The sequence below is a fragment of the Mercenaria mercenaria genome, chromosome 18, assembly GCF_021730395.1.
Source record: "Mercenaria mercenaria strain notata chromosome 18, MADL_Memer_1, whole genome shotgun sequence".
In the NCBI taxonomy this organism is placed as follows: domain Eukaryota; kingdom Metazoa; phylum Mollusca; class Bivalvia; order Venerida; family Veneridae; genus Mercenaria; species Mercenaria mercenaria.
In genome coordinates, this window is record NC_069378.1 from 14445393 (window position 1) to 14471394 (window position 26002).

Genomic DNA, 26002 nt, shown 5'->3' on the forward strand with positions numbered 1-26002 from the left:
AGTATTCCAAATGCATACAGATTCTTTTTCAGTTCTCACATTACGAACAGCCTAGGCTGTTTTAGAAATTGTTTGGATGTCTGAACATTTTTCAAATGTATACAGTGCCCAGATTTGTTCGTACGTACGAACAAAATGTCAGAACTGAAAATTAATCTCTTGCATACAGTCCCTGGATTTGTTCGTACGTACAAACAAGATACCAAATTGCATTTACAAATATTTTTCAGTTCTCACATTTGTTCGTCCGTGCGAACAAAATGTCAGAACTGAAAATTAATCTCTTGCAAACAGTCCCTGGATTTGTTCGTACGTACGAACAAAATTCCAAATTGCATTTTCAAATAATTTTTCAGCTCTCTCATTTGTTCGTACGTACGAACAAATCCAGGCTGTTCGTACGTACGAACAAATGATTGTGAGAAATGAAAAAGAATTTTTAAATGCAATTTGGATTTTTTGTACGTACGAACAAATCTGGGCTGTTCGAACAAAATGTCAGAACTGTAAACTGATACGAAATGTGGATTATTGTTCGTACGTACGAACAGCCAGGATTTGTTCTTACGTACGAACAAAACTCCAAATTGCATTTACAAATTCTTTTTCAGTTCTCACATTTGTTCGTACGTACGAACAACTCGGACTGATATGGAAATTCTTTGGATGTCTTGCCCATTTTTCAAATGAATACAGTCAACAGATTTGTTCGTACGTACGAACAAACTGTCAGAACTGAAAATTAATCTCTTGCAAACAGTCCCTTGATTTGTTCGTACGTACGAACAAGATTCCAAATTGCATTTTCAAATTCTTTTTAGTGCTCTCATTTGTTCGTACGTACGAACAAATCCAGGCTGTGTATACGTACGAACAAATGAGTGTGAGAAATGAAAAAGAATTTTTAACAAATCTGGGCTGTTCGAACAGAATGTCAGAACTGAAATATAATACGGAATATGGATTATTGTTCGTACGTACGAACTGCCAGGATTTGTTCGTACGTACGAACAAAATTCCAAATTGCATTTAAAAATGTGAGAAATGAACAAGAATGTGTAAATTTAATTTGGAATTTTGTTCGTTCGTACGAACAAATTTTGATTTTCGGTTGCTGTGGTCTGCGATTTCTTCAATTTTTGCTGTGATTTTTACCGGTAAAAACTCCATATAGCGGCAAAAAGCCGGAAGATCCTCTTTTATTCCGGAAGCAGATTAAATGTTAATATGAAAGAAAAAAACATGAAAAAAGATTGACATCATCATTGACATTGCAATACATACAATACATACATACGTATTTTCGTTCAGCGTGACTGTCATAAAATGCTTTTTTTATTTGTCTGTGTCCATTTGTGCTTTACGGAGCATCATCTCAGTACATGATATAAAGCTCCGTATCTTATTGACTCGAAATGAAAATATAAGGTATGTATTTCAATTTCTATATCTTCTGGAATAACAAAGCTTAATGTTTTATCCTATTAATCGCCTCTGTCGACCATGCTAAGGTCTGAGATCAAATCATAGTCATGCAAGTTGTCTCAGATCAACTTATGACGTTCTTATATGCTTGATGATATGTTTCTAATCGTTTTAATGGAAAGTTTTTATGGAATTTCAGAGTGATAAAGGAAAAGTGAAGGCCTTGCAGAGTTAAGCGTTTTTGGAAAACATGTGTAGTGGTACTTCTCGTTGCAGTGTACGTTCAATGTAACGATCGTTTTGATCTTAATTTTGATTGTGCAATGACACTATTGCAGAGTTAAACACCTTTGGAAAGACTCACCAGTAAACGGCACACTAAGCGTACATTTGACCATCATAAAGTGTAGATAGGCGTGACACATTTTAGAATCGTTTAGGCGCCTTTGGACTGACTCCGAATGTGCACGGTGCCTTAAGTACAGGTATTTGATCTAACAAGGCTGTATTGCATGGGTATTATCAATCACTTCCAATGTAAATGCAAATTATCTTTGACCGTGGACCACAAAAATACAGATCCGTTTAAGAAGGTGATGGATGGGGTACAGGTATTTCATGAGTCATACCCTTGTTCATGGACTCATTCAAACAGATTATTTTAGTATGATAATTAGAAAATATCGTTGTAAAAGTTTATGCTTTGTTTATTGTTGAATCTATTTAATTACTTATACAACTATTACACTTACAGAAATTTAAATTTGTAACGTATAACAGACGGAAAGTAAGATGTGCATAACACATTTATTCGTGTGTATTTTTTCGTTTGATATATTTCTGCTTTCAGTATATTTACACATTGCAAAACTGTGTATAACGTAGGTAGATCTTTTGTACGGTTGGAATATTATTTATTACAAAATGTAATTCTCTTATTCTCTAGGTTATATTACATAATAAATAATTTTCAAAATAATTCGTACAATTAACTGGGTAAAGTTATTTAAGGTAGTTCTGCACGTTTGGATCGAAATCTTTTCTACAATGTAGAATTTGATTAAACTCAGATTTTTCAAAACTTCAGAATATACCTGAAAAATTCAGCAAATAAAAAAGATAGGGTCGTGTGCTTGATTTTTTGCTAGACTGATTTGAAAAATTTGGACCTCACGTAATATTTCATAATGGGAGTCTATGGGAAAATCATAACTTTCATAACATTTTCGTGAATAGAATTTTCTCTACAATGTAGATTTTGGTGAATCTTCTCACAGTTGTAAATAAACACATGTCCTGAAATTTGGTGAAATAAAATGTGTGCTTATTTTTGAGATATTTGACCATGATTACAGTGAACCGGACATTCAGGCTAATTTTAAGACATAATTTTGATTTTTTAACGTGTCATATGTTTTAATATCATATTTTGACTTCAGAAATATAGCAACAGTGTCGCTGTCATAAATTTACCCACAGGTTTCCATTAATTGAAAAATTGATTTTCATTTCCGTACGCCGAATCTAGGCTTTATTCTATGTTTTCCGGATAAATGACGTTACGCCATCACTTCCGGTTTTTCAAACGTGCAGAACTACCTTAAAACATAAAAGAAGGAGTTGTCGTATTATATTAATGTGTGCAAACACGGACGTTTAGATTAGTTAATGCGTGACAGTTTAAAGGCCCTCTGTGCTTTCCATTTGTTTTTATAGCATTACGAAATTGTAATATTAGAAGATAATATTTTAGCTACATTCGTTAAGAATATATGTATAAGAAAATATGTCAAGTTTAGTTGATGTAAAAAATGTGTAGTTTAGCATATGAAAATATCTCTAGTTTTCTTTAGCTGTATAAAAACACAGTTGAAGAGCTTTACCTGACGGAAACCTGAGTAACCTGAATGTGTGAAACAATAGACTTTAACGCCTAGGCTACGGACACCGCTGTTTGGTTGAATAGTCATATTCCCCGCCAATGTGTGTCTCCTCCGGAAGGATGTATGTCTATAGATACAGCAAAATACAGATGATCCCGGAATATCTCGTTCCTCTATAAAGCACCAAACAACTTCAGTTTAAATTAATATTTTGGTCGATTAAACTTTACCAAATTTCTAAAAATTATAAAAATATTATTTTGTCTTTCATCGACAAACTTATTTTACAAATTTTGTCAAGAATTTTAAAATCTATATAGAACATCTGAAAAAAGGTCTCATACAAAACTTTTACAACCAAATCAAAATAGGTTGGATTGATACCGTTCGGGCAATCAGAATTTATCGAACATTTTGAATGTGTGTGTGTGTGTGTGAGTGTGCGTGTGAGTGTGTGCGTGCGTGTGTGTTTGTGTCTGTGCTTGCGTGCGTGCGTGTGTGCGTGTAACTTCAGCTCTGACCGGGAATCGAAGCGGGACCTCTCGAACCTCGCTGGGACGTTCCAAGGTGTCAATTTATACCTACGCGTGAGTTATTTACGTTGGGCGCCAAATGCAACAGGCTGGAAATACATCAGCCCTGTCCGGGAATCGAACCCGAGACATCTCACACCGAAGGCGGACACTCTACCACGTCGCTATAAAAGTTAGCCCAATATAATTAAGCTATATATTTCAAACAGATGGTCGGTGTAATTTAAATAATCAAGCAATACCTATTAAAATGATGGTCGGTGGTGCTATTTGAAGCAAGAAAATATGTTGCAATCTCAAAGGCAGTGTTCTGAAGTCTAACAAGATGACGAATAAGGACAACTTTTTGCAGAATTAAGGTTTATAGATTTACATCTAATTGGGTGTTACCTTACCACACATTTCAATCTTCCAGGATGTCTATAACAATTTATATCAATATCAATACATGTTAACGAAACCCTATAACAATTTATCTTGATAAAATCTAAAATATCCATATATGTTAACGAATCCCACCTTAAAAATCAGCAAAATCTTCTTTATCCTGGTTTAAAAACAGTATTGCATAATTGTTAATGTTTATTTTGTCTTTATGGTATTTTTACTAAAGGAACGCGGATGACTCAAGAAACGTTTAAGTTAAAAAAAAATCCCTTGATTATAGATATTTCAAATTTGGTACAAAAAACTTCTATATCGAGCGGTTTTAAATCCTCCTTGTTTAACTAAATACAATAGCGTATTATAACAGCAGGGAGACTGGTCTTGTATCCAGTTTCATTCGTTAACTAAAAACAAAGAAATACTTCACTGTAGTACAGTCAGTTTGTTTTTTATTGATAATATAATTATAATATGAGGGAGTCATTGGTCTGGTATCTAATTTCATTCATCAATTGAAAACGATAAATTAATCAATTTGGAAACAAATCAAACAAAGTCCCCTTCCAAAAGTGCTCTAAGTGCCACTTTGACAATATTGAAATAAACACGATATTTTGTCAGACTGGTAAGTGTAACGTTAACACTAATATAAGATGCGATGGCGAGACCATTTTTACAAACCTGTTAGTAGATTTACATTCATTTACTTACTGTTTGGTGTTTTGAAATACTGTGACTATCCTAATTAAAGGACAGATTTGCAATACACTTCATTTTGCAGAACAAGCTTATGTCACACATAACGTCATCAAGTCCATGCTTTCCTGCTACATTTGAATGTTGAATAAGGAATTCACGTAATTCTACGGATATATACAAACACAGGTTAAATTTTAAATGTCTACTAATTCAACAAAATATAAATGCCAAGGTTGTTCACCATGTTTATTAAATTTTCTGATATCTAATTTATTTTTATAATAAAAACTTAATCGTACGCATTCAGTCATTTTTAACCAATCAGCGGATCAAACTGACATAACCACCTCGCAAGAACTAATAACAATGTTGCATTTTTGCATCGTATGTTTGGTCGACATGAGGTAAAAGTTACGATATTATGATGCGAAAGTGGGATATTACCATCTCAATACCGAACTTTTGTAATATCGCCTGTACGGTAGTGTCAAAACACGCAGCGAAAACACCAAACCGCGATGAGAACGTACGATACATTGCTCTCTCGTACTTCTGTCCTTCATCGAAAAGACAGTAGTGCGATAAATCGATGTGAAAATGCAAACGCGATGCGAACGTGTGATGTTTATATCGCGTCTTTGCATTATATCTTCGTGTCTTTATATTGTTTTATCACGCCATCGCTTCATACCTTTACATTTTTGCACTGTATTATTGCACTTCCTCCCTTGTCAAACTACCGGACGAAGTGGCAAAAAACGGCGGCCGTAACGGAACACCGTAGATAAATATGAAATGACGGTCGTAGATTTTCGCCATTTAGCGTTTAATATGGATCGTGTTCCTACCTTCCATGTATTTAAATAAAAGCGTTCAATTGTTGTAAACATTTTATGTCGTATACATCATTTCTAACCTATTATGTATTCAAAACATTGCACAATTTGTTGCAGTTATGTGATCAGGTTTTATCCTTCATTGTGCTATGGCAATTTTTCGTTACTATTGAGGACAGCTATGATATGAAAAAAAATAATACTGAAAAATGTTTTCTTATAAAATTGGAGATGTGAAACAAGATAATGATTAATCAAAATCCATTATAATACCTCCCATGCAAAAAAGAATAATCTAAAGACTTTAATTTTTAATTGTTTGTGATATTTATGTAAAGTTTCTAAAGTGTTTTAAATTTCTTAAATCGGACTACATATGATTAAGGTATTCGATTTTGAAAGTTTGACCTTCGTTTTCTCGAAATTTGAGGTAGACGAATTCTAGAGTAAGGCGAGAGAATGGGTAAACACACAGCATGTCTAATGGCATCAAAGAGTCATTTTGTAGACCAGAAAATAGTGCGCTTGCTTCTTAATAGAACCCCACGTGTTCAAGATCCACCGGAGGCTGGACTCATTTATATTTACTTATGTATTTTCTGTCGGTTAAGGCATTATATCGAGGTCACTTGTAGCGTTTTTGCTTCATACCCTGCATGTTTAAGAAGGAGAGAACGAACCCGTGAAATCTGTATATCCGTATCTTGCCATGTCCAATTTGTTGTATATTAAATATAATTCCTTACACAATAGCACGAAAGCACGTGCATGAACACACAAAAACGCTCATACACAGATACACTCGGACATGTATGCATGCATACACACACACACACACTCGAGCATGCATACACACACATACAGGGCATACAAACACACGTCATTATCCAATTTGAAAGAATGCTTTGTCAGCATTCCAATTAGAGCTATTATAATTTGTAACATTTTTGTTTTGTTTTGTTTGAAAAGGAATTTTCCTTTCTGTTTGAAACGCTTGCAACTTCAATCTAATAAAGTAAAAGCTGCATCCTAGATTAAAGCTTCGACATAACAGGGGTTTTTGGGGGAAAAAACCTAATGATTTGAGAATGAATGCACATTGTAACGACCTTCATCTCAATGACCTATCAAAGAGGATCTAATTCTGAAGTGCGTCATGTGCAAGCACGTTGTTTTCTCTGGTACCGCACATTAAGAATAGTACAAACTATATAGGAGAAATGTAAAGATTTATATCCTGTTATCATATCTTTGACAAGTATACGCTTGTAACTGAAAAGCTATATTTTTTATATCACGTGACTCTTGAAATAAATATAAAACAGCTGGCTGTATGTCTTGATATTCATATGTTGAGGGCACCGTTTGTAATAATAAATCACGTATTGTGATAGTAGACGTTTCAGCTCGTTAAAATATGGTGAGTGGATATTATCATAGTAAACTGAAATTCTGATATCTTTATATGATATTAAAATCGTTTCAAATTTTAATTTTCAAGTTAGCAGAAGATATTATAACTATTCGGTGAAAATAATACTAGGCAGTTTGAAAAAAAAAATCCTTAACGTATCTTTGATTTTGAGCTTAATTAGTTTTAGAGGGAATAATTCAAATCTTTCATTACCGTTAAGATTTCCTTAAAATATGTGTGTGTGTGTTCGGGTTTAACGTCTTTTTCAACAATTTTTCAGTCATATAAACGACGGATTCCTTAAAATAGTAGTGTGGAAAGATTGTTTGTACTCCGATGGATGTAAATATTGTGCATGTTTTTGTTTTGTTTTGTTGTTGTTGTTTTTTTTTCCAAAAAAAAGTGTCAATCACTGGACTGTTTGATAACAGCTTTCATTAAATGTGTATTAGCAGGCTAGTTTGGTCATCTTACTTGCTATAGCAGCATTCCACGTTGCTGACACATATGCACTGGCGGGGTTGGAGACTGGTTTAAGGCAGCGCACACCTTCAGTACGTGAAGTGGAAGCCGCTGTTGAGAAAGCAAGGGAGATCAACCTTCTGAAGAGGGGAATTAACTTAATAGGAAGAAACTGTAAGATATTATATTTGTTTGTGGAGACGAAAGGGGTATGTTTTGCTTAAAGTAAATGATTTAATGTCAGAACACAATACTAATTTTAAAATTACTGCACTGAAACACACCACAGACGTTTTTCTTTTCAATATTATGAATTATACATACAGGTAATGTGAAAAAAAATAACATTGACTACGGGAAAATAATTTTAACTTCAGTGTATACTTTGTTTTATTAAGAGAATGACGGTGTAACGAACACTTTTCCTGTTTCACACAAAATGACGAAAATCCTTTACCTTACCGTCGTTCCCTCGTACTGTACGGTATGATTGGTCGAATAGAGTTTCTATCTTGGCATCTGATATAATGAACGTCTGCATATTTTTAAGATACTGGCCGAAGCGTCTCGAGATGCCCTCTGTCTTTGCATCATGGGACACGTCAACTGAGCGACGCAAAAATAAGCACCAGGGCGAACGATGCCTTACTGGCAGTGCGAACTTTGATGATCGAGTAATTGTTATCTTTATTTTAATTAAAATAATTGATGCATTTTTTATGTGTATTGTACTAAAAGTCTTGATAATAGTCGCAAAGTTTAAGACAGTCTTCTTTAAATTTATAGTCAGACAAAAATTATGAAATAGTTAGGCGAGTTGCCTATATTTGTGTGCTATCATAACCTTAGGAGACATGGAGTAGATTTAAAACTGAAATTTGAAGAAAATTTTTTTATTATCAGTACCGTATAAATATGAAATGTTCAGGTTTTACTAAATGGAATCGTTTTACGTTATTGCAGTACAACAGTGAACTGCTCATAAATATCTCAATGTTTGTTTTGGATTAACATTACATCGACATAATAATATGTCTTATGGCAACGTTCCAGCTTTTGATGGGGGAGGGAGGCCCCACGTGACATTCCCTATATTATTTCATCACGGGCGAGCACCTGGGTAGAACCAGCGACCTTCCGTAAGCCAGCTTGATGGCTTCCTCACATGAATAATTCAAGGCACCGAAAAAAGCTGGAAGCGACATCGGTGAGGGGGACATGATTCAAAGTCAGCGACCTTAACCACCTGGCCACAGATGCCCAAATGGCATGAAATAGTTTGTTCAAAGTATCTTTTATAACGTGTTAAAGCGGTGGATACAGTCTAGAAGATTTACAGCACGATTCAGTTCGGGATATTTTCAAGCGTGTAAATGGTATGAGTTGTGACGTCCCTCAACCCAGCAATTGCGATTTCCGTAGCAAGTACAGAAATGCAGACGGGTCCTGTAACAACAGGCGCAATCCGGAATGGGGGATGGCCGGAAGTGTACAACGGAGAGTTTTATCAAACGATTACGGTGAGTTATAGTCATAATGTTTGTCCAGCTTTGTGTTAAAACTGTGTAATTTTTTTTCAAAGCTTTATTTAGTGACTGTTATATGTCAAAATAACTTACCTGGTTTTTACGTGCACTACAAATAGCTGTCATCTGTTGTCTGTCAAGCTTGCCTCGGAAATAATTCCAGTGGGATATTGTCGTATTTTTGTCAGATTATTTTTGACGAAATTATAAAAATAGCAATTGATGTTTCTTGTCAGAAAAGAAGCAGACTTATTTTACACAATAGATGACGACCCTGTTCAAATATACGTTTATAGATGACTAGTAACACTTTGTTCGTATATCTTTATGTTCATTTTACAGCTAATTTCTGTCATTTTTCGCTTCTATATCTTTGATCATTACATGACAGTTTATATCATTCATCGGTAATAACTTGTGCAATATGTCCGTTCTATATTCAACATAAACTTCGTAAGTAAGAGTAAATGTATAAAAAAAAATAAAAATAATTTCTGATGTCATGTAATAAAACACTTATTGAATGGCTCGCCGTCGATAGTCGAATCTACAGACCTTTCGCCCATCGGAATTCGGGCAATATATTTGACTAGTGACCGGCAAGCCATTCAATCAGTCTGTACTGCTATACAGTGCAACTCTGTGCACTTATATCACTTGGATGACTTCAATCACTTGCTATACTTTATGCGAAAGTTGTTGAACGACCCTTTAAACTATGTTCGCCGTAGTCTGAATTTTCTGAATAAATATATGCATGTACATTAAACAAAATACATTAACTGTTTCTTAATGAGGTATAATTATAAATCGTTTCCTTTTTTCTTTTTTTTTTCTTTTTTTTTTCTTTTTTTTTTTGATGAGGCATTACATAATTTTGACCCCAGTTAGAGAATTATTAAATGAATATTCAACTTATCTTATAGATGACACTCTTGGTTCACCAAGAACAAAAGGCTTTAGAGGTCGGTCACTGCCAAACCCCAGGACTGTGAGTAACACTGTTCACCGTAATTCAACCTTCCAGGAGACTCGGAGCGACAGACTTACTTTACATGTAATGGGTTTCGGACAGTTCTTAGATCATGACATTGCTCGAACGCCTGAGACAGAGAGTAGGTGATTTTTGTAAGAGACTTATCAATGTGAACGTAGAATATGCAAGGAAACATAAATCTAGAATTCATCCCAAATTATAAACAATTTAACCTTTGGCCTGCTGTCGGTAAGTGGTTCTGCCTTTGCGACCAGTGCAGACCCGATCATGATCTGCACTGTTCGCTATTCAGTCAGTATCTTTAAGGTCAGCCCCGCTTTTACCTTTTATCCAAATTGAAAGATAGACCAGTTCATTTTAGAAATTTAGCAAGATAAGGGTTAGATACTAATAAAGAATACGCTGATAGTTCGTATTTTCATTCGAGTGCTTGCACATTAATAAACGTCTTAAAATATCCAATCTCGAATTGTATAATGTTCAGATATTTCAGCCAAAAAATCAAAATGTACTCGACGTGTAAATCCAAAGTATGTAAATATGTAAACAAGTTCAAAACGAGGCATGGATTTCAAGTTTCATTATTTTATATGTTTATTTTTCTTTTTTTGTTAAGGGCTCAGTTCTGTGGAGACAGGCTCGTGGTCTGTTTATCAGCGGATATCGCCTTTAAACATTATAATGATCACCTGTCTAAATATAAATATTCATATTACATCGTTATGAGTTAATCAAATACGCAATGTCCCAGTACAGTTAAATTCTCTAACAATGAATTTTATCAGACTACAAGATATGTTAGATATTAACTAAGTAGCCTGTGACAGTACAGTGTATATTGTATGCACGGTCATTACTGTTTTACTTACAGTGGAGGAGGACTGTTGCGATACAGACTTGAGAGGAGAGTAAGTTCTTTCCTTGAATGATATATTTTAAATGAAATTTGAGAAACATGCCCTGGAGGGACATTTGACTTCTATATATCCTACTTTTAACTTTCTTACTTCCAACTTTTGCACTTCTGATTTCTAATTTCCTGACTTCTGACTTCCGACTCCTACCTTTCAAGTTTCTTACTTCTTACTTCCTCTCTTCTTAGTTCTAACTACCTCGCTTCCGACTACTTTTTTCCAATTTCTTCACTTCTAACTTATAACTTGCAAACTTCTCATTTCTTACGTACAATTTCCATACTTCTTACTTCTAACTGATTGACCTCTGATTCCAACTTCTCAATTCTGAGCTCTAACTTCCTGACTTTTGACGTCCAATTGTCACTTTTTTAACTTTCAACTTTAAAACACTAAGTTCTAACTTCCTGATTTGTGACTTCTGTCATCTAACTTCTAATTTTCAAACGCCTTTTTTCTGACTTCCAACTTCTGACTTTCGACTTCCACACATCTGACTTCAAAATTCCAATTTCTGACTTCTAACTTCCTGACTTCCGGCTTTCAACTTCAGAACTTCTGACTTCCAGCTTTCCCTCTTCCTACTTCTATATTAAGTAAGAAGTGAGGAAGTAGGAAATCAGGAGTCGAAATTCAGGAAGTTGGAAGTCAGAAATGCGGAAATTAGAAGTCAGAAGTGCAGAAGTAAAGAGTAGGAAGTAAGAAGTCAAGAAATTGGAAGTCAGAAGTGCACAAGTTAGAAGTCAAAAATTGGAAGTGCGAAAGTCAAATGTCCTCAAGGGCTTCCACAATATTAACACCGTAGCAAATAATTTTTAATAAATTTTCTATCGAAGACACCTTTATAAACTGTTAAATATTTGTACTACTTTTTTGAATCTGATATCTGTAAAAAGCTACAGTAACTGTTATTTTGTAATTACTGTGTCTTATTGTGGACTTGGTAATCTGAGTACATATTTAGACACTAAAAACGTATCTAAAACACGTCACGGGGTATTTTGTAACTGTATACAGATTAATAATTCCTTTAAATATTGAAAGGAAACGTATATATTCATTTTGCAGTATTGACAAGTGTTTCAATATCATTGTGCCGCAGTTCGGCTCCGAACCATCCCGCATATTTGTACCTGGGTATTGTATGGAAGTCAGGCGATCAGCGCCCGTGTTCTGTCCTGATGGTATGGTTAACATTTTTTTGAATTCATTTTTACGAAAACCTGCTAGAATGTACCCGCTTCTAATTCAACGATAATGGATAAACAGAGATTATTAGGATGCTGTCTTCCTGAACTTAAGTTTATACTGCAAGTCGGAGAAAATATAGTTTTGCTGAATTGGATGTGTTTTCGGAGACGAGCCATGTACACTTAAGCTGAGACAGAAATTCTAATATTCTATGTGTCATGCAACCAATAAAACCTGCCAATTTCAACATATTGTTCTATATGCATTATGTGCATGAAAAAAAAGTGTGTTCTGTTCGTGCAAAAGAGAAATACGAGTATTAACATTATAAAATTAGCGTTCCCATAATTTAGGGGAATGGTTTAGATACAATTAAACCTTAATATAACAATAATAAATGTATCAGAGCATCATCATGTTATATCATTATTAAACTGATATGCAATTTAAAGGAAGTGTATCATATAAACTATCTAACTTAACGTTACTGTACAAAGTATGGAAATGACATAAGCTTTAATCCGTTAGACTGAATATATATACATAAAGGTGTTTTGATATTAGCCCGGCATTTTGTTATAACTTTCACAATGTTGAGACTCTGACAAAAGCGAACGATTTTAAGGAGTCAAGCTGGAAATGGAAAGCAATACCATGAGGTGTCCGGGCGTAATTTTGAAATATATTATTTACACGATTGCTGAATAGTATTGTAAAATGATGCGTACGAGTTTAAGGCACTATATTCTCCGTGCATCTCACATAGTCATTTGGAAACATTTACACCACTTCATCTAATTGATGATTATTACTTAGTGCAACGACATTGTCATAAGCGTCTTCTAAAATCCAGTGATTCTATCAATATATTTTCAGCTACATCAAACGGTGTTTCTTTGAGGCAACAAACGACCACCTTAACGTCATTTGTTGACGCATCCAACGTGTATGGTTCGTCTGCGTCCAGGCAAGCACAACTTCGTGAAAATGGTAACAATTTGTTTTTACCCATTTCGATATGAAACGTTTATAATATTGATAATTCTTAACCATGGCAACGGATATGGACCGGTCATAATACTGGATACGCTGCCGCATTCATAGACTTATATGCAATTATTTGTTGTATTTTGGTGTAACTGTTGTTGTAGCTTTTAGAGCCATATCTGCTTGGCTGCTTGGCTATCAAATACCTTTAAGGTATGATCGTATCTGTGCTTGGTTTTTAGGAAAACCTGATAAGTAATTACTACGTGTGTTGTGGACAGTGGTTTAAAATTGCGCACATAGCTAGCGAAGGTACAAACCATTTAAAAAGAAATGCAAGATCTGTAAATATTATTTCAGGGAATGGATATCGCTTGAAAACAGCAATTTTCGGTAACCAGGAACGACTGCCCAATGGTCCCAGTAATACTTGTACTTTGACAGATTCTTCTCAGAATTGCTCCGCAGCAGGTAACCAATTTGCAGTTGAACCTTTGTTACTTTGATAAATATAAATATATCTTTAACGTGGATAGTAACAAATGGGCTTATTGTCGTATGAAATCAATTTACCGTTTATACATGTATTTATTCGAAACTGCTGCTAAATTTTAAAGTCATTGTCAAAGGCTGCGATAGAGATACGTCAGCTATGTGTGTTAGACGTATAAACACTTAAGAGTCTTTTGTGTTTAAAAATAGTTTGGAAATAATAAAAATCTTCTAATTTGTTCCGATATTTGAATGGTGTTTCATTGGTTATAAGTCTATAATTATATTCCTATCCCCGACCATTAATTGTATTCATATATTTTTAAATTGAACTATGTTTTAAAACCGGAAAACTGTAAATATGTTCTTTTTTTTCTAAAATATTTTTGTTCTTAATCCCATTTAGTACGCGCTTATATAGTAAAAATGACAAAAAAAGCAAGTGGAATCTAATGTATTCCAAGTCATCAATGCGGAATGCTTTGAAAATAAGTGTGTACTCATTTTAATCTCACATGTAGTATCAATGATAAGCCTATGAAAAATGTTTCATTTCTTAAACGCTTTTAATTCTTACTTGTTGGTCAGAACAAAGCTTTCCTTGTATCTGCTCCATCTAGCGGCGTCTCATAATTGAAAATCATAATATGCTACAAGAGATCTTTCAATCGTGAAACATCGGGTATTTACGTATTCTCTGTGTAATACGTCTATTGCGTAGAATAAAGGCCGAGGTGATGAAATTGAGAGATCTTTCTGTATATTTTCCAAAAAAAACAACAACAAAAAAACAAAAAAAAACAGCGTCCTCTTAAGACTTCCAAAGAGAACTCTGTAGAAATCAAATCATTGTCTTCTTTTTTATTTTTAACATTGCATGTGCATTTTCGGACAATGAAAGCATTACTTCAGTCATTTAAACCTTTACAGGTGATGGCAGAGTCAATGAAGTGCCGACTCTGACATCCTATCATTTTCTCTTCGTAAAAGAGCACAACCGAATTGCGGACACAATTAAAGGTTCGTTTTAACTCCCAATAATGTACACCTGAGGTAAGGTAAAAGGTGAAGCTGCGAGAGAGATTGACTTCTTGCAGTGTATTTGAACGTGTTAATTCTGGCTCGCTTGAACTTTTAAATATATACATACCAGATTAATAACAACTTAAAGTGAAAAGACAACACATCCAGAGAAATATATCCTTGATACATTAATGTCAAACTTCAGTAAAGTGATACAATGATCAATTTAAAAGCAGCTCTGTACGTTGATAAACCGTAATATACGAGGAATCTTTCAAAATATATGCCATACTTAATTTACCCATCATACAAAACATTTCAACTATGATAAAACAATTAAGTAAAGTAAGAACTGACTTTTAAGATCGGTCGTAGAAATCTAGCGGTGTGCCGTAACCACGGTAACGGCTACAGAAGCTGGTAATCGCGGAAACTCAAAAAGCTTTCTTGTGTCATATTTCAAAAGGTTAGTATTAGAAACTTGATTTTTTTCAAATTTTCATTTAGTTATAAATACCTATTGTTGCAGTGATTATATTCTAAATATCTTATTTAATTTCTTAATTGTCGTCAGCACGTGCAATTTTAGTAATAAGCACGTGCATTCAGTTGTAAACCAGCAAGGTACCTCTTTTAATCAGAAAATGTTTTCTGGATTTAATTACAATTTTTGCTGATTTTTGGCTTGAAAATGTTGTATAATACGCATGCAATTAAAATTCTAAAAATTTTGATACGTCAGTTTAACATCATTTTATATATTAATGCAGCGAGTTGCATGCCATATAGGCTATTAAGTCGCTTCCTTTTTCAATACACATGGACAATGAAGTTAATTAATAATGCGTTAAATATCGGCTTGGAATATTTAATAGATATTATATGAAAAACAATGAAGTTTATTTAATTAATGGTTGGAAAACATGTGGATAAATTGTTTTTGTGACATTGCCTTTTGTTAGCTGTCAGTATTGTATAGATACGCTTAACATATTATAATGCAAGCATAACATTGTTCGCTTTTCGTTGATATTTTTACTATTACTGTTACGAAACCAGGTATTTTATATTTGATACTTCTAATTCTTTGATAATTAATCATATTACCGGACTTCTCTCCATAATTCAGCGGAGACCATTATGGGAGTAAACTAGGCCTAAAGTGAAGGTGTGTGTAGAGCGGTTCTACCAAAGTGATGCTAATGTACATGTAGAAAGAATGCATGATGAAAATTGCGAAATAATAATAATGTTTAGCTTATTTCTTATTTTCGGGGTGGGTCACTTATTGTTACTCTGTTGAAATCTCGTATTATGCAATACACTTTCCGGAGATATCATCACCATCGGTATGTTATCAAGTACTATATATTTTGTATATAGACCGGATGGAAAAATAAAAGGAAAATACGATGTTTTTGAAAGAGTATGTCTGTATTTCTTTCATGCACATTTGTAGTAGCAATATACATCCTCTGCATGCGGTTACGAAGAAAAAATACATATGTTAAAGTGACAGTTTGCAAAGTTATCTTTATACATTTTCATTCCGGCTCCGTTGCTTCAATAAGTCGCATATTTCTAGTTATTGTATATACAAAACACTTATTGACAAATTGAAAAACAAAATGAAATCAAAATGATCGTTTTACTATGATGACTTACATTCTAAACATTGAAAAACATACATATACCATAATCTCGTTTTAAAAAGCAAACAGAACGTAATTATAGGACTATGTGTAAGGACGAATTTCAAGTGTTAATGAATACCTGCGGATGGCCAAACCCCGGATCCCCCCACGCACTACCACTTACTCAAATTGAGCAACTTGAATAAATCCTAGACGTCTCAGTGCTAGGATTTATTCTTTATTGCAACTCTGTACGACTGTTCCGGTACTTATCGGTATGCACACTATATTAGAATCAATTTGCTTTGAGTGAAAATACCGTTACATTTGTCATTTGTTTCATATAAACAATTAAATTTTGAGACCTCATTTTCAGTGCTTTAGAGCATTTCAATGATATAAAAACACATATATAGCCATTAAATATAACATGTCTTCTCACCAAAAAATGAAATATATATATATATTGAGATGTTAGGTTACATATATTAAAGAAATATTATCTGTCTGAAAAACATCACCATCTGAAAATACTCCTATGAAATTTGTCATTTAGCGATAATCCGTATACATGTAGCCAGACATGGAAATTCACAGTGAAAGTGATCTTTTCTCAATACAATAAGCAATACAGCCAAAGCTATAACTGTCACATCCTTATCTGATTCATATACAATATCTCATCAACAACATGGAACTACATTTTGAATTGCAAAAACAGATCATCTTACATCATCTTACATGCTTGGCGAACTTCTCTTTTCGTAACACTGGGGCTCATTGTCCCTGCGTAGTTAGTGGGGACCGATGCGCTATGCTAACTGCCAAATGCTAAATAAGAAGTTGTTAATGCTAAATGTCAATAGCTTAATGTTAATGTCACATACTTAATGCTAAATGCTACATACAAAATACTATATGCCGTATACAAAATGCTAAATGTCATAAAAACTCTACATGCAGCCACAGGAAAACATTGCAGCAAATTACAAGGCAGAGACTGAAGCACTCATGAAGGCCGTCTCAATTGTTGAAGACTCGGCAGAGGAAAGCTCCTCAGTCGTCTTTCTCACATATGCACTGTCTGTTATGGAAGTTCTGATCAACAATAAAGCTCCGCACTAGCCAGGAGAATGCAGAGCCTGAGTATAACCTGCAAAGTAACACTTCAGTGGATTACATCCATTGTGGACCTGCAGGCAATGAAGAGGCAGACAAACTGGCTAAGCTAGAAGCTCAGTCAGAGCAAGCAACAAAACCTGTGGGCAACAAGAAGAAAGTCACCATCATCAAGGCACTAACGAGACCAAGGATAGAGAAAGATGCTTTTCATCTCCTTGAACAAGTGATGTTGGTCAGGCTTCGCTCGGGGCACAACAAGCTCAGTGCTCATATGTACAAGAAATACAGACTGGCACCATCGCCAACTTGTTCATATGGTGAGGAAGATCAGACTGCGGAGCATATACTTCGGAGATGTAATAAGGCATGACCATGAGGGAGCTGCGACTTGGCCGATAGATACCTCAATGTACCAGAAACTGTATGGAGGCATTGAGGATCTGCGGCAAACCACAAGTTTCGTCAAGGCTACTGGTCTGACAATGTAGTTGCGAACGAGAAGAGGAAGATAAAGACAAATTCTTTTTTGTCAAATGATAAATGGTAGTTCTCAAATTATCAATCTTTGTGATCGTTATCTCTTCAACTAATGAATGTAACTTTTACTCATTTGGAAAAAGAAATGTGCTGCCTGTCTAATTTAAAGCAATGACGTTGCAGATGTTACAGGGGCATGGAACCGAAACATTTTGCTGTAAAATGTTTATCATATAATAGACTAAGATATGTAACAGAGAAAAAAGTTATGTAACGAAGGGCAATGATTATATAACTGATATATTCAGCACTTTATTTCAATGGAAACTTAGCAGTGTTGCATTTTCCACTACTGTTCATGAACAGACTTAATCAAACCGAGTCTGCAATTTTCACTGTTTGCCTTGTTCTCGGTGCTTCCGAGGGATCTACTTTCCAGATTTTATTAGCAATGAGAATTTTGACATTTATTGTTTTAACAAAAAACATTTATCATTGACAATTACCGTTCGAAAGCCAATAATTGAAGTTAAGCTGTTCGTAAATAGCATTTTTCGTTTTGCATTAACATTTTTGCCATTGCGCATAGACCTTCCATAGGCATATCGCATTGGTATGTTGCATGTTATATAAAGTAGTTGGCATTTTGCGTTAAGTGATTTTAATTTAGCATTAAGTATTTGGTGTTCAGCATTAAGTTATTGGCATTTTGCATCGAAAAATTGTCATTTAACATTTGGCTATATTCATGGCGCACCGGCTTTCAATATATATCAAATGCCATATGCCATATCCTTTGTGCTAAATGCCTATAATTATTGCCAAATGACAAATACTACTCGTCAAATGCTTTAACTTTGTGAGTTAATAATCTGTATCCCTTACACTCATGACTGTTACTTTTAATAACGTGAAAACAGATGAAGATCTATCAGCCCGATTTGAAGCAATAACATGTCCTGAGGGTTATGAGATGACATGATCGAAACTTTTCACTCTAAAATGTTAAGAAATATTTTTAATAGAGACTAACTTATGTTACAAAGGCCAATGACTATTTACAGGATGCATTTATACACTGATATATTCAGCTCTTTATCTGAATAAGTACTTAGCAATACGCATTTGGCATTTATTGTTTCGTATTTGCAATTAATAATTATCATTTATTGTTTGACAATTACAAATGTACCATTTCACAGGCAATATTTGTTATTAAGCGTACAGCAAATAGCATTTTGCAATAAATGTTTGTCATTTAGCATTTGGCAATGAGCATGGCACACCGGTTTTCCATAGCCTTCAGTAGTACTTAATAAATGTCATTTCGTTTTCAAAACATTTTGCATAAGGTGTTTAGCATTTAGCATTGTTATCTGATATTTAGCAATTGACAAATAACATGGCGCACCAGGTTTCCATATAAACATGTACATTAGCATCACCTTGGTAGAACCGTTCTATACACACTGGAAGTCTTTACTCTAGGCCTAGTTTACTCCCATTATTATACCGCTAAATTATGGAGAGAAGTCCAATATGATTAATTATTACAGTGAAAGAAGTATGAAATCTAAAATACTTGATTTCGTAACAGTAATTATAGTAAAAATATCAACGAAAATGAGAACAATTTTATGCATGCATTTATTATGTTAAGCGTATCTATACAATACTGACAGGTAACAATGTCACACACACACAAAAAAAAATATTCACGTTTTCCAACAATTAATTTTATAATCATTTTTTTTTCATATTATATATTTTAAATATTTCAAGCCGAGATTCAACGAGTTATTTCCTAACTTCATTGTCCATGTGTTTTGAAAAAGGAAGCGAATGAATAACGTATATAGCATGCAATCCGCTGCATTGATATATGAAATGGTGTGAAGCTGACGTATCAAAATTTTTAGAATTTTAATTGCATGCGTATTATACAACATTTTCAAGCCAAATATCAGCCATACTTGTAATTCAGTCCAGAAAACATTTTCTGATTAAAAGAGGGACTTTGTTGGTTCACAACTGAATGCACATGCTAATAACTAAAATTGCATGTGCTGACAACAATTAAGAAATTTAATAAGATATTTAAAATATAATCTCTGCAAACAATAGGTATTCATAACTTAATAAAAATAAGAAAAAAATCAAGTTTCTAATACCATTACTTTTTGAAATATGACAAAAGAAAGATTTTTAGTTTCAGCGATTATCAGTTTCAGAAGCCGTTTCAATGGTTACGGCACACCGCTAAATTTCTACGACCTCATTTAAAACCTCCATTTGTTGCCGAACTGTATTCTTATATAGGTAAAAAAGTTTTGTATGTTGGGTAAATTAAAATCCTTACACACGAAAGCTTCTTCAGATATAAGTAATGGCCTAACATCTTTAACTTGATAACCTAGAATAATTCCTGGACCTAGCGAACCGAAAGAAATTACTTCCTATGAACAAATGTCGTGTCGTAACAACTATGTACGGCTTTAATTTGTTCTCTGTACTATTTCTTCTAGAGTTTTACGAAACTGATGAAACAATCTTCCAAGAGACGAGAAGAATACTTATCGCGATCATGCAGAAGATTGTTTATGACGAATTCCTGCCTTCATTCTTCTCGCAGAAAGGATTGGAAAGATACAAACTGCGAAGTTCAGCGAAGTTTGTATACAATCCTGATACTGATCCAACGATGTTGAATGCATTCGGCATTGCTTTCAGGTTAGTTATCTATGTAATAATATATAAATAATGTATTTTTCAAATTGAAATATAAGGAAAGCAGCAAGAGAATAATGCAGATAAATTGCTCTGAGCTAAATTTCATAATGTGTTTAGCATTTGTGTTGCAAAACAGGGGTAAAATTTCACATATATTAATATTTTAAATGTGTTTATGCTTTTTACTTTAAGATTAAATAAAGAGTTGTCTTTCTTTGTTTAGCTCAGATACTCCACACGTAATGCATTTCAGTTTTGATGTAACGTGTTTGCAATTTAAATGTGAGAGTCAAAACGAAAAGAGTAACTGACAGACGGTGGACATGGAACACTTCATTGTAGCGTACCAACAGTGTGTTCACACGTTTAGATATTGATAACTTGCTTGAAACAGTTAAAATGACGAATTATTGCTTATAATCACTAGTGATACATGAGTTTAACAAGTTTGCCGTTTCGAGGAAAGACATAACGCGTAGTGGCTTAAATAACATGTTTTTCTTTCAGAGTTGGACATACATGGATACCGCAGCGAATGCGCCTATTCAGTAGATCCCTTACCCAAATCAACACTCCAGGTTTTAACAGGAAAACAGAGAACACCTTCGAAAATCCAGACATGACATACTTACCAAATGGATTTGAAAGGCTTGCCTATTACTTGTCTGGGAGTCAATCTCCAGAGACTGACAGGTATACCCTTACCCTGCTAAATTTCTATAATGCACTTGTCCATCTTTCAATTTGGACAGTACCATTAACTGCTAGAAGGGGTGCACACCAAAAGGATACTGACTGAATGGCGAACAGTGCAGATCATGATCAGACTGCACAGATATGCAGGCTGATCTTGATATGCACTAGTCGCAAAGGCAGAACCAATCGCGTCTAGCATGATAAGGGTTAAACGTGACAATAACCGTAAAATCAACTAACACTAAGACCCGTTGGATTTAATGGCCGCTATTAATCGTTGTCATGTTTGATTTTGCCAAATTGAAGTTAATCATGCGTATTTTCGGAAAGAGAAATAATTGCAACTTGTAGCCACGTGCCTTGATACAATTCTAAAAACCAAGAAGAAATTATTGTTTCAAAACAGAATACTTTGTTATCGACGGCCATGGCAAAGGCGGCATATATTTAGAAAGACTATTATAAATGATAATAAAAAGGAGTGTAATCTGTGCTCTGCATATTATACTTAAATGTCCCAACATATTACAGTTGTCAATGACAGCTTTTTAGACATTTAGCACTGCAGCATATATATATGCTTTTGTGCATGCTGCAATGCTAAATGTTAAGTTGTATAAAATTATTAAGTAATATACAAATTATATAAATTATATATTCTGTTCTGTTCTTTTCTATAAAATATCATTTATACATAAACTCACAGGTTTAAATAAAAGTTGCTTCTCTTTAAATGTAAGAATTACAATAAAATGTACATCTACTAAATCTAAGTAATATATGTTTTATTTTTTCAAGATGTTAACAATAAAATTGTTAGTCTTATTAAAACCATATTCATTGGAATTCTGCATGAAAAGGTGTGCATAAAAAAACACTAGAAAATGTTGCTTCATGTTTTGTCATATCATTTACGCTTACCACATTTCATCTAAAATAATACGTCATTGAAAATTTTAAAAATATCATCATATAATTTAATTGCTAAGATATCAGTTGAAATACTTCAGAATTATTGAAGAAGCCGTACGAAGCCTGCTGTTTTTGGATACAGACAATAACATAGCATTTGATCTTGCGGCACTCAACATCCAAAGAGGACGGGACCATGGACTTCCGTCCTACAACAAATACAGGACGTGGTGCGGATTGTCCTCTGTTCGTAGCAATTGGGATTCTTTTTGGGGCAATTCTGGTCTCATTGATCACACAAATCGTGCAAGACGATTGTTAAGAAAAGCTGGTTATAAGTAAGTAAAAGTTGAAGTTGAAATTTGTTCATTACGAAAGTATACATGAAGGTCGCGAAATCCATTCGCTTAGCTTCTACAGCTGTGAAATAATTTATTTCTATAGGCATAACATTTCGCGGCTTTTGCCAAATCTACTCCACAGGGGTTCAAATTCATGGTTACTAAACTTAAAAGAGAAAGAAATATATAGGAATGTCGTGTTTGTTGACATTTAATTTATGAAATGCATGTAACCACGACAATTAGCATCCCCCCTACTCCCCACACACCCGCAAAAATTAATCGTGGCTGTTGCCAAAAAGACTACTCCATGGGTCTCAGATTCATGGATATCAAGTTAAAAAATAAAAAAGAATATAGGGATGTTCTGTGATTTAATTTCATCAAATGACATACATGTAACCATGAAATGCACAAAAACTTGTCCCCGCAAAACTTAATGATTTAAGAGTAATTAGTTTGGATCCTGTGTACGGTAGCGAGGATGGTTTCAAAATTGCAGGATCTAACACCTTTCCACTATTGTTTGAGGCCTTAAATTACATACTACTTGAAGAGTAATCCGACTACAAGACATCAACAGTAACATGTTAATGTACTCTGTGAATTTTATGATAGCACGAAAATCTGTCTTTATTCTGTATTAGTATTATATTGTGGTTTGTGTTTAACAGGCATTTTTTCTGAAGAATTTAAAGTATGCAAACCTGTTTTAGGCGGTCAGCAAAAGAGTGACACAGTCTGGCTGCTTAAGGCAGGTGGGCGGTTGATACAGGTGATCGCTTAGATAGGTTCAACTGTACTTTCTAACATGTTCATGTTTAATATTAAACATTTTAAGCAAAACACCCTAAAATAATTTTTGCTAATCTGCTGTGCATTGAGTTTCATAATGTGTGAAAGAGAAATGAAATAGACATAGTTCATTTGTGCAATGGACATCTCATAACTGTTTAATACAGCGCTGCTTAAAATATATAACATTATACCAATATAGATCACCACTTGATATCGACCTGTTTGTCGGCGGACTAACGGAGACTCCACTAAGCGGCGGGAATCTTGGACCTACGTTTGAGTGTATAATTGGGCGGCAGTTCCAACGGCTGAAATTCGGCGACAGACTCTGGTACCAGAACAAAGATGCTGGATTCACATACGGTATGATTAAGTTTTCAGATAAACTTAATTCTGGATGGATAAAAACGAGTCTATATTTAGGCGCTATAAGTAGTCAAATGGTTAAAAGTGGCTTCGAGAAGATGGAATACAATGCTGCCAACGAACATCACATTTGAGCTTCACTCAGCTGCTAAAGTTAATTCACATTGACTTGCTTGTCATTAAACTAATTTTTAGAAGGTGTTTGTCCGCTGCCAACCTTTTGTTATAAGATACACAGCCCATTTAAGCTGTTACTATGCGTAGCAAAAAACGATTTGTAAACAACACCGTCATTGCTTTAAATAATATGATTTTCCTTATTTTCAGATCAAATTGCAGCTATACAAGGATATTCATTATCCAAAGTTCTTTGCAACAACTACAACTTCGAAAGAGTCCACTTTCCGAGTGCATTTGAATCACGGTATGTTCCTCCATCATGATGTTTTTACACACTGACTTTTTCTGTCACTACAATAATATTATAATATATATTACAATATATAAGTTTGTATGATGTCCTTGTATGATATTATATATATTGTTTTCAACAGAACAGAACAGACATTTTATTAATACCTAACTTAATATAAGCTGTATTGTCAAGGAACGGTTGCTGTGTAAATACAAGCTGTAATACCCAGGAACGGTTGCTATGTAATGGGTACAAATTAAATTATCAGGGAACAGTTAATTTGTAAATAAAATTAGGAACGGTTTCTGTGAAGTACAAGCTTTATTATAAAAGAACTGTTGCTATGTAAGTGTAAGCTGTATCATTTGAGAACGGATTCTGTGTAAGTACAAGCTGTTTTGTCAAAGAACTGTTGCTGTGTAAATGCAAGCTGTATTTATTACGGGGGCCTCCGTGACTGAGTGGTTAATGTAGTTGACTTCAAATTACTTGCCCTTTACCGATATGGGTTGGAGCCTCATTCGGAGCGTTGAATTCTTCATGTAAGGAAGCCATCTAGCTGGCTTACGAAAGCTTTGTGGTTCTTCCCAGGTGTCCGCCCGTGATGACATAATGCACGGAGGGGCACCTCGGCTCTTCCTCCACCATCAAAGCTTGAAAGTATAACTGTATCGGTGCAACGGTAAACCCAACAATAATAAATTGATCACGTCACCTTATGTCATATAATACTAGTAAGTGGTTACAGTCGGTCTTGAGTGAGCAATCGCCTATGGGTCTGTGTTTTTATATAATGTATACGGTTCAGGCGAATATTCCCTCTTCGGGTCGATTATTGCCTGATGTCGGGTAGCGTCAACGTGTTAACCTTTCATTATATAGGGGAAAAAAGCCTTATTGTCTTGAATAAAACATTAAGATTTAAAGGCGGTTTCATTATGACAAAAATGCTAAGATATAGAAATGATCTTATCCAAGAACTAGATTTCAAGTTGAGATACATCTAAAACTTGCTTAGTCGTGCCCTTAAAAGGCCCTGACTTCAGACAAGTTGTTTAGTACATTGGTTTACAGTGCTCTCTCTCTACAACAACACCCTTTGGGAGACGGAAAATTGGGTTGTTGTTCGGAGGAAGGTGTTGTAGAGGTAAAATAAAGAACAATAAGCATATTTTGGAGTCAGTAGCAAGTGTTGTTGCAAGGAGGGAATAGTTGTTCAGAGGGCTGCTGTAGAGGGGGGGGGGGGGGGGGGGCACTTATATGTCAGACTGATCCTGTTTATATGTTTAACATTTTTATAGTTTGTATTTGTCACTAATGGTAGAGCCTTTCACAGCGGGGGTTATTTTATTTACACTGTGTTGTCTATCTTGTTGAGAAAGGGTATATTTAAGGTTGGCATGTCCTAAAGGCATTTAAACACGAGTTTCCTTTATATATGTTACTGACCTTTTCAAGGTGGTGCCCCTTTTGTAAACTTGCTTTATGTCAGTATGTATATTGTCTTGTTTGTTGGTGATGTTTCTTTCATTATCACCCTTCGCCCCCTACCTTTATGCCAGTCTCCCATTACTTGTGTATGGTTCTTCGTTGTTCTGGAGTCAATTCACTTTTACTATTATAGAATTCTAATACCTAGATATTGAATGGGCTCCATGATCCCAAAGGACCAGAAATATAACACTGAATTAAGTAGGGTCCCTTTATCCTTAAGTTTTAATTTGGGGGCCAGCTTTTTATAG

General features: G+C 34.6%; 1 protein-coding gene across 2 annotated transcripts; it reads left to right on the forward strand.

Annotated features, from left to right (window-relative positions):
- The first annotated feature begins 7036 nt into the window (after positions 1-7036).
- Positions 7037-24330, forward strand: LOC128550810 (peroxidase-like protein). 2 transcript variants are annotated; one of them, XM_053530636.1, is made up of 15 exons: positions 7037-7183; positions 7630-7813; positions 8190-8313; positions 8951-9159; positions 10092-10280; positions 11034-11070; positions 12145-12260; positions 13144-13257; positions 13615-13725; positions 14677-14766; positions 20528-20732; positions 21240-21425; positions 22439-22678; positions 23679-23842; positions 24173-24330. In XM_053530636.1, exons 1-15 carry the CDS (start codon positions 7181-7183, stop codon positions 24286-24288), a joined length of 2088 nt encoding a protein of 695 aa, XP_053386611.1. In that variant the 5' UTR covers positions 7037-7180; the 3' UTR covers positions 24289-24330. The 2 variants fall into 2 exon arrangements, with proteins under 2 accessions (XP_053386611.1, XP_053386612.1); XM_053530637.1 differs by having other exon boundaries at positions 7053-7183; positions 7633-7813.
- The last annotated feature ends 1672 nt before the right edge of the window (positions 24331-26002 follow it).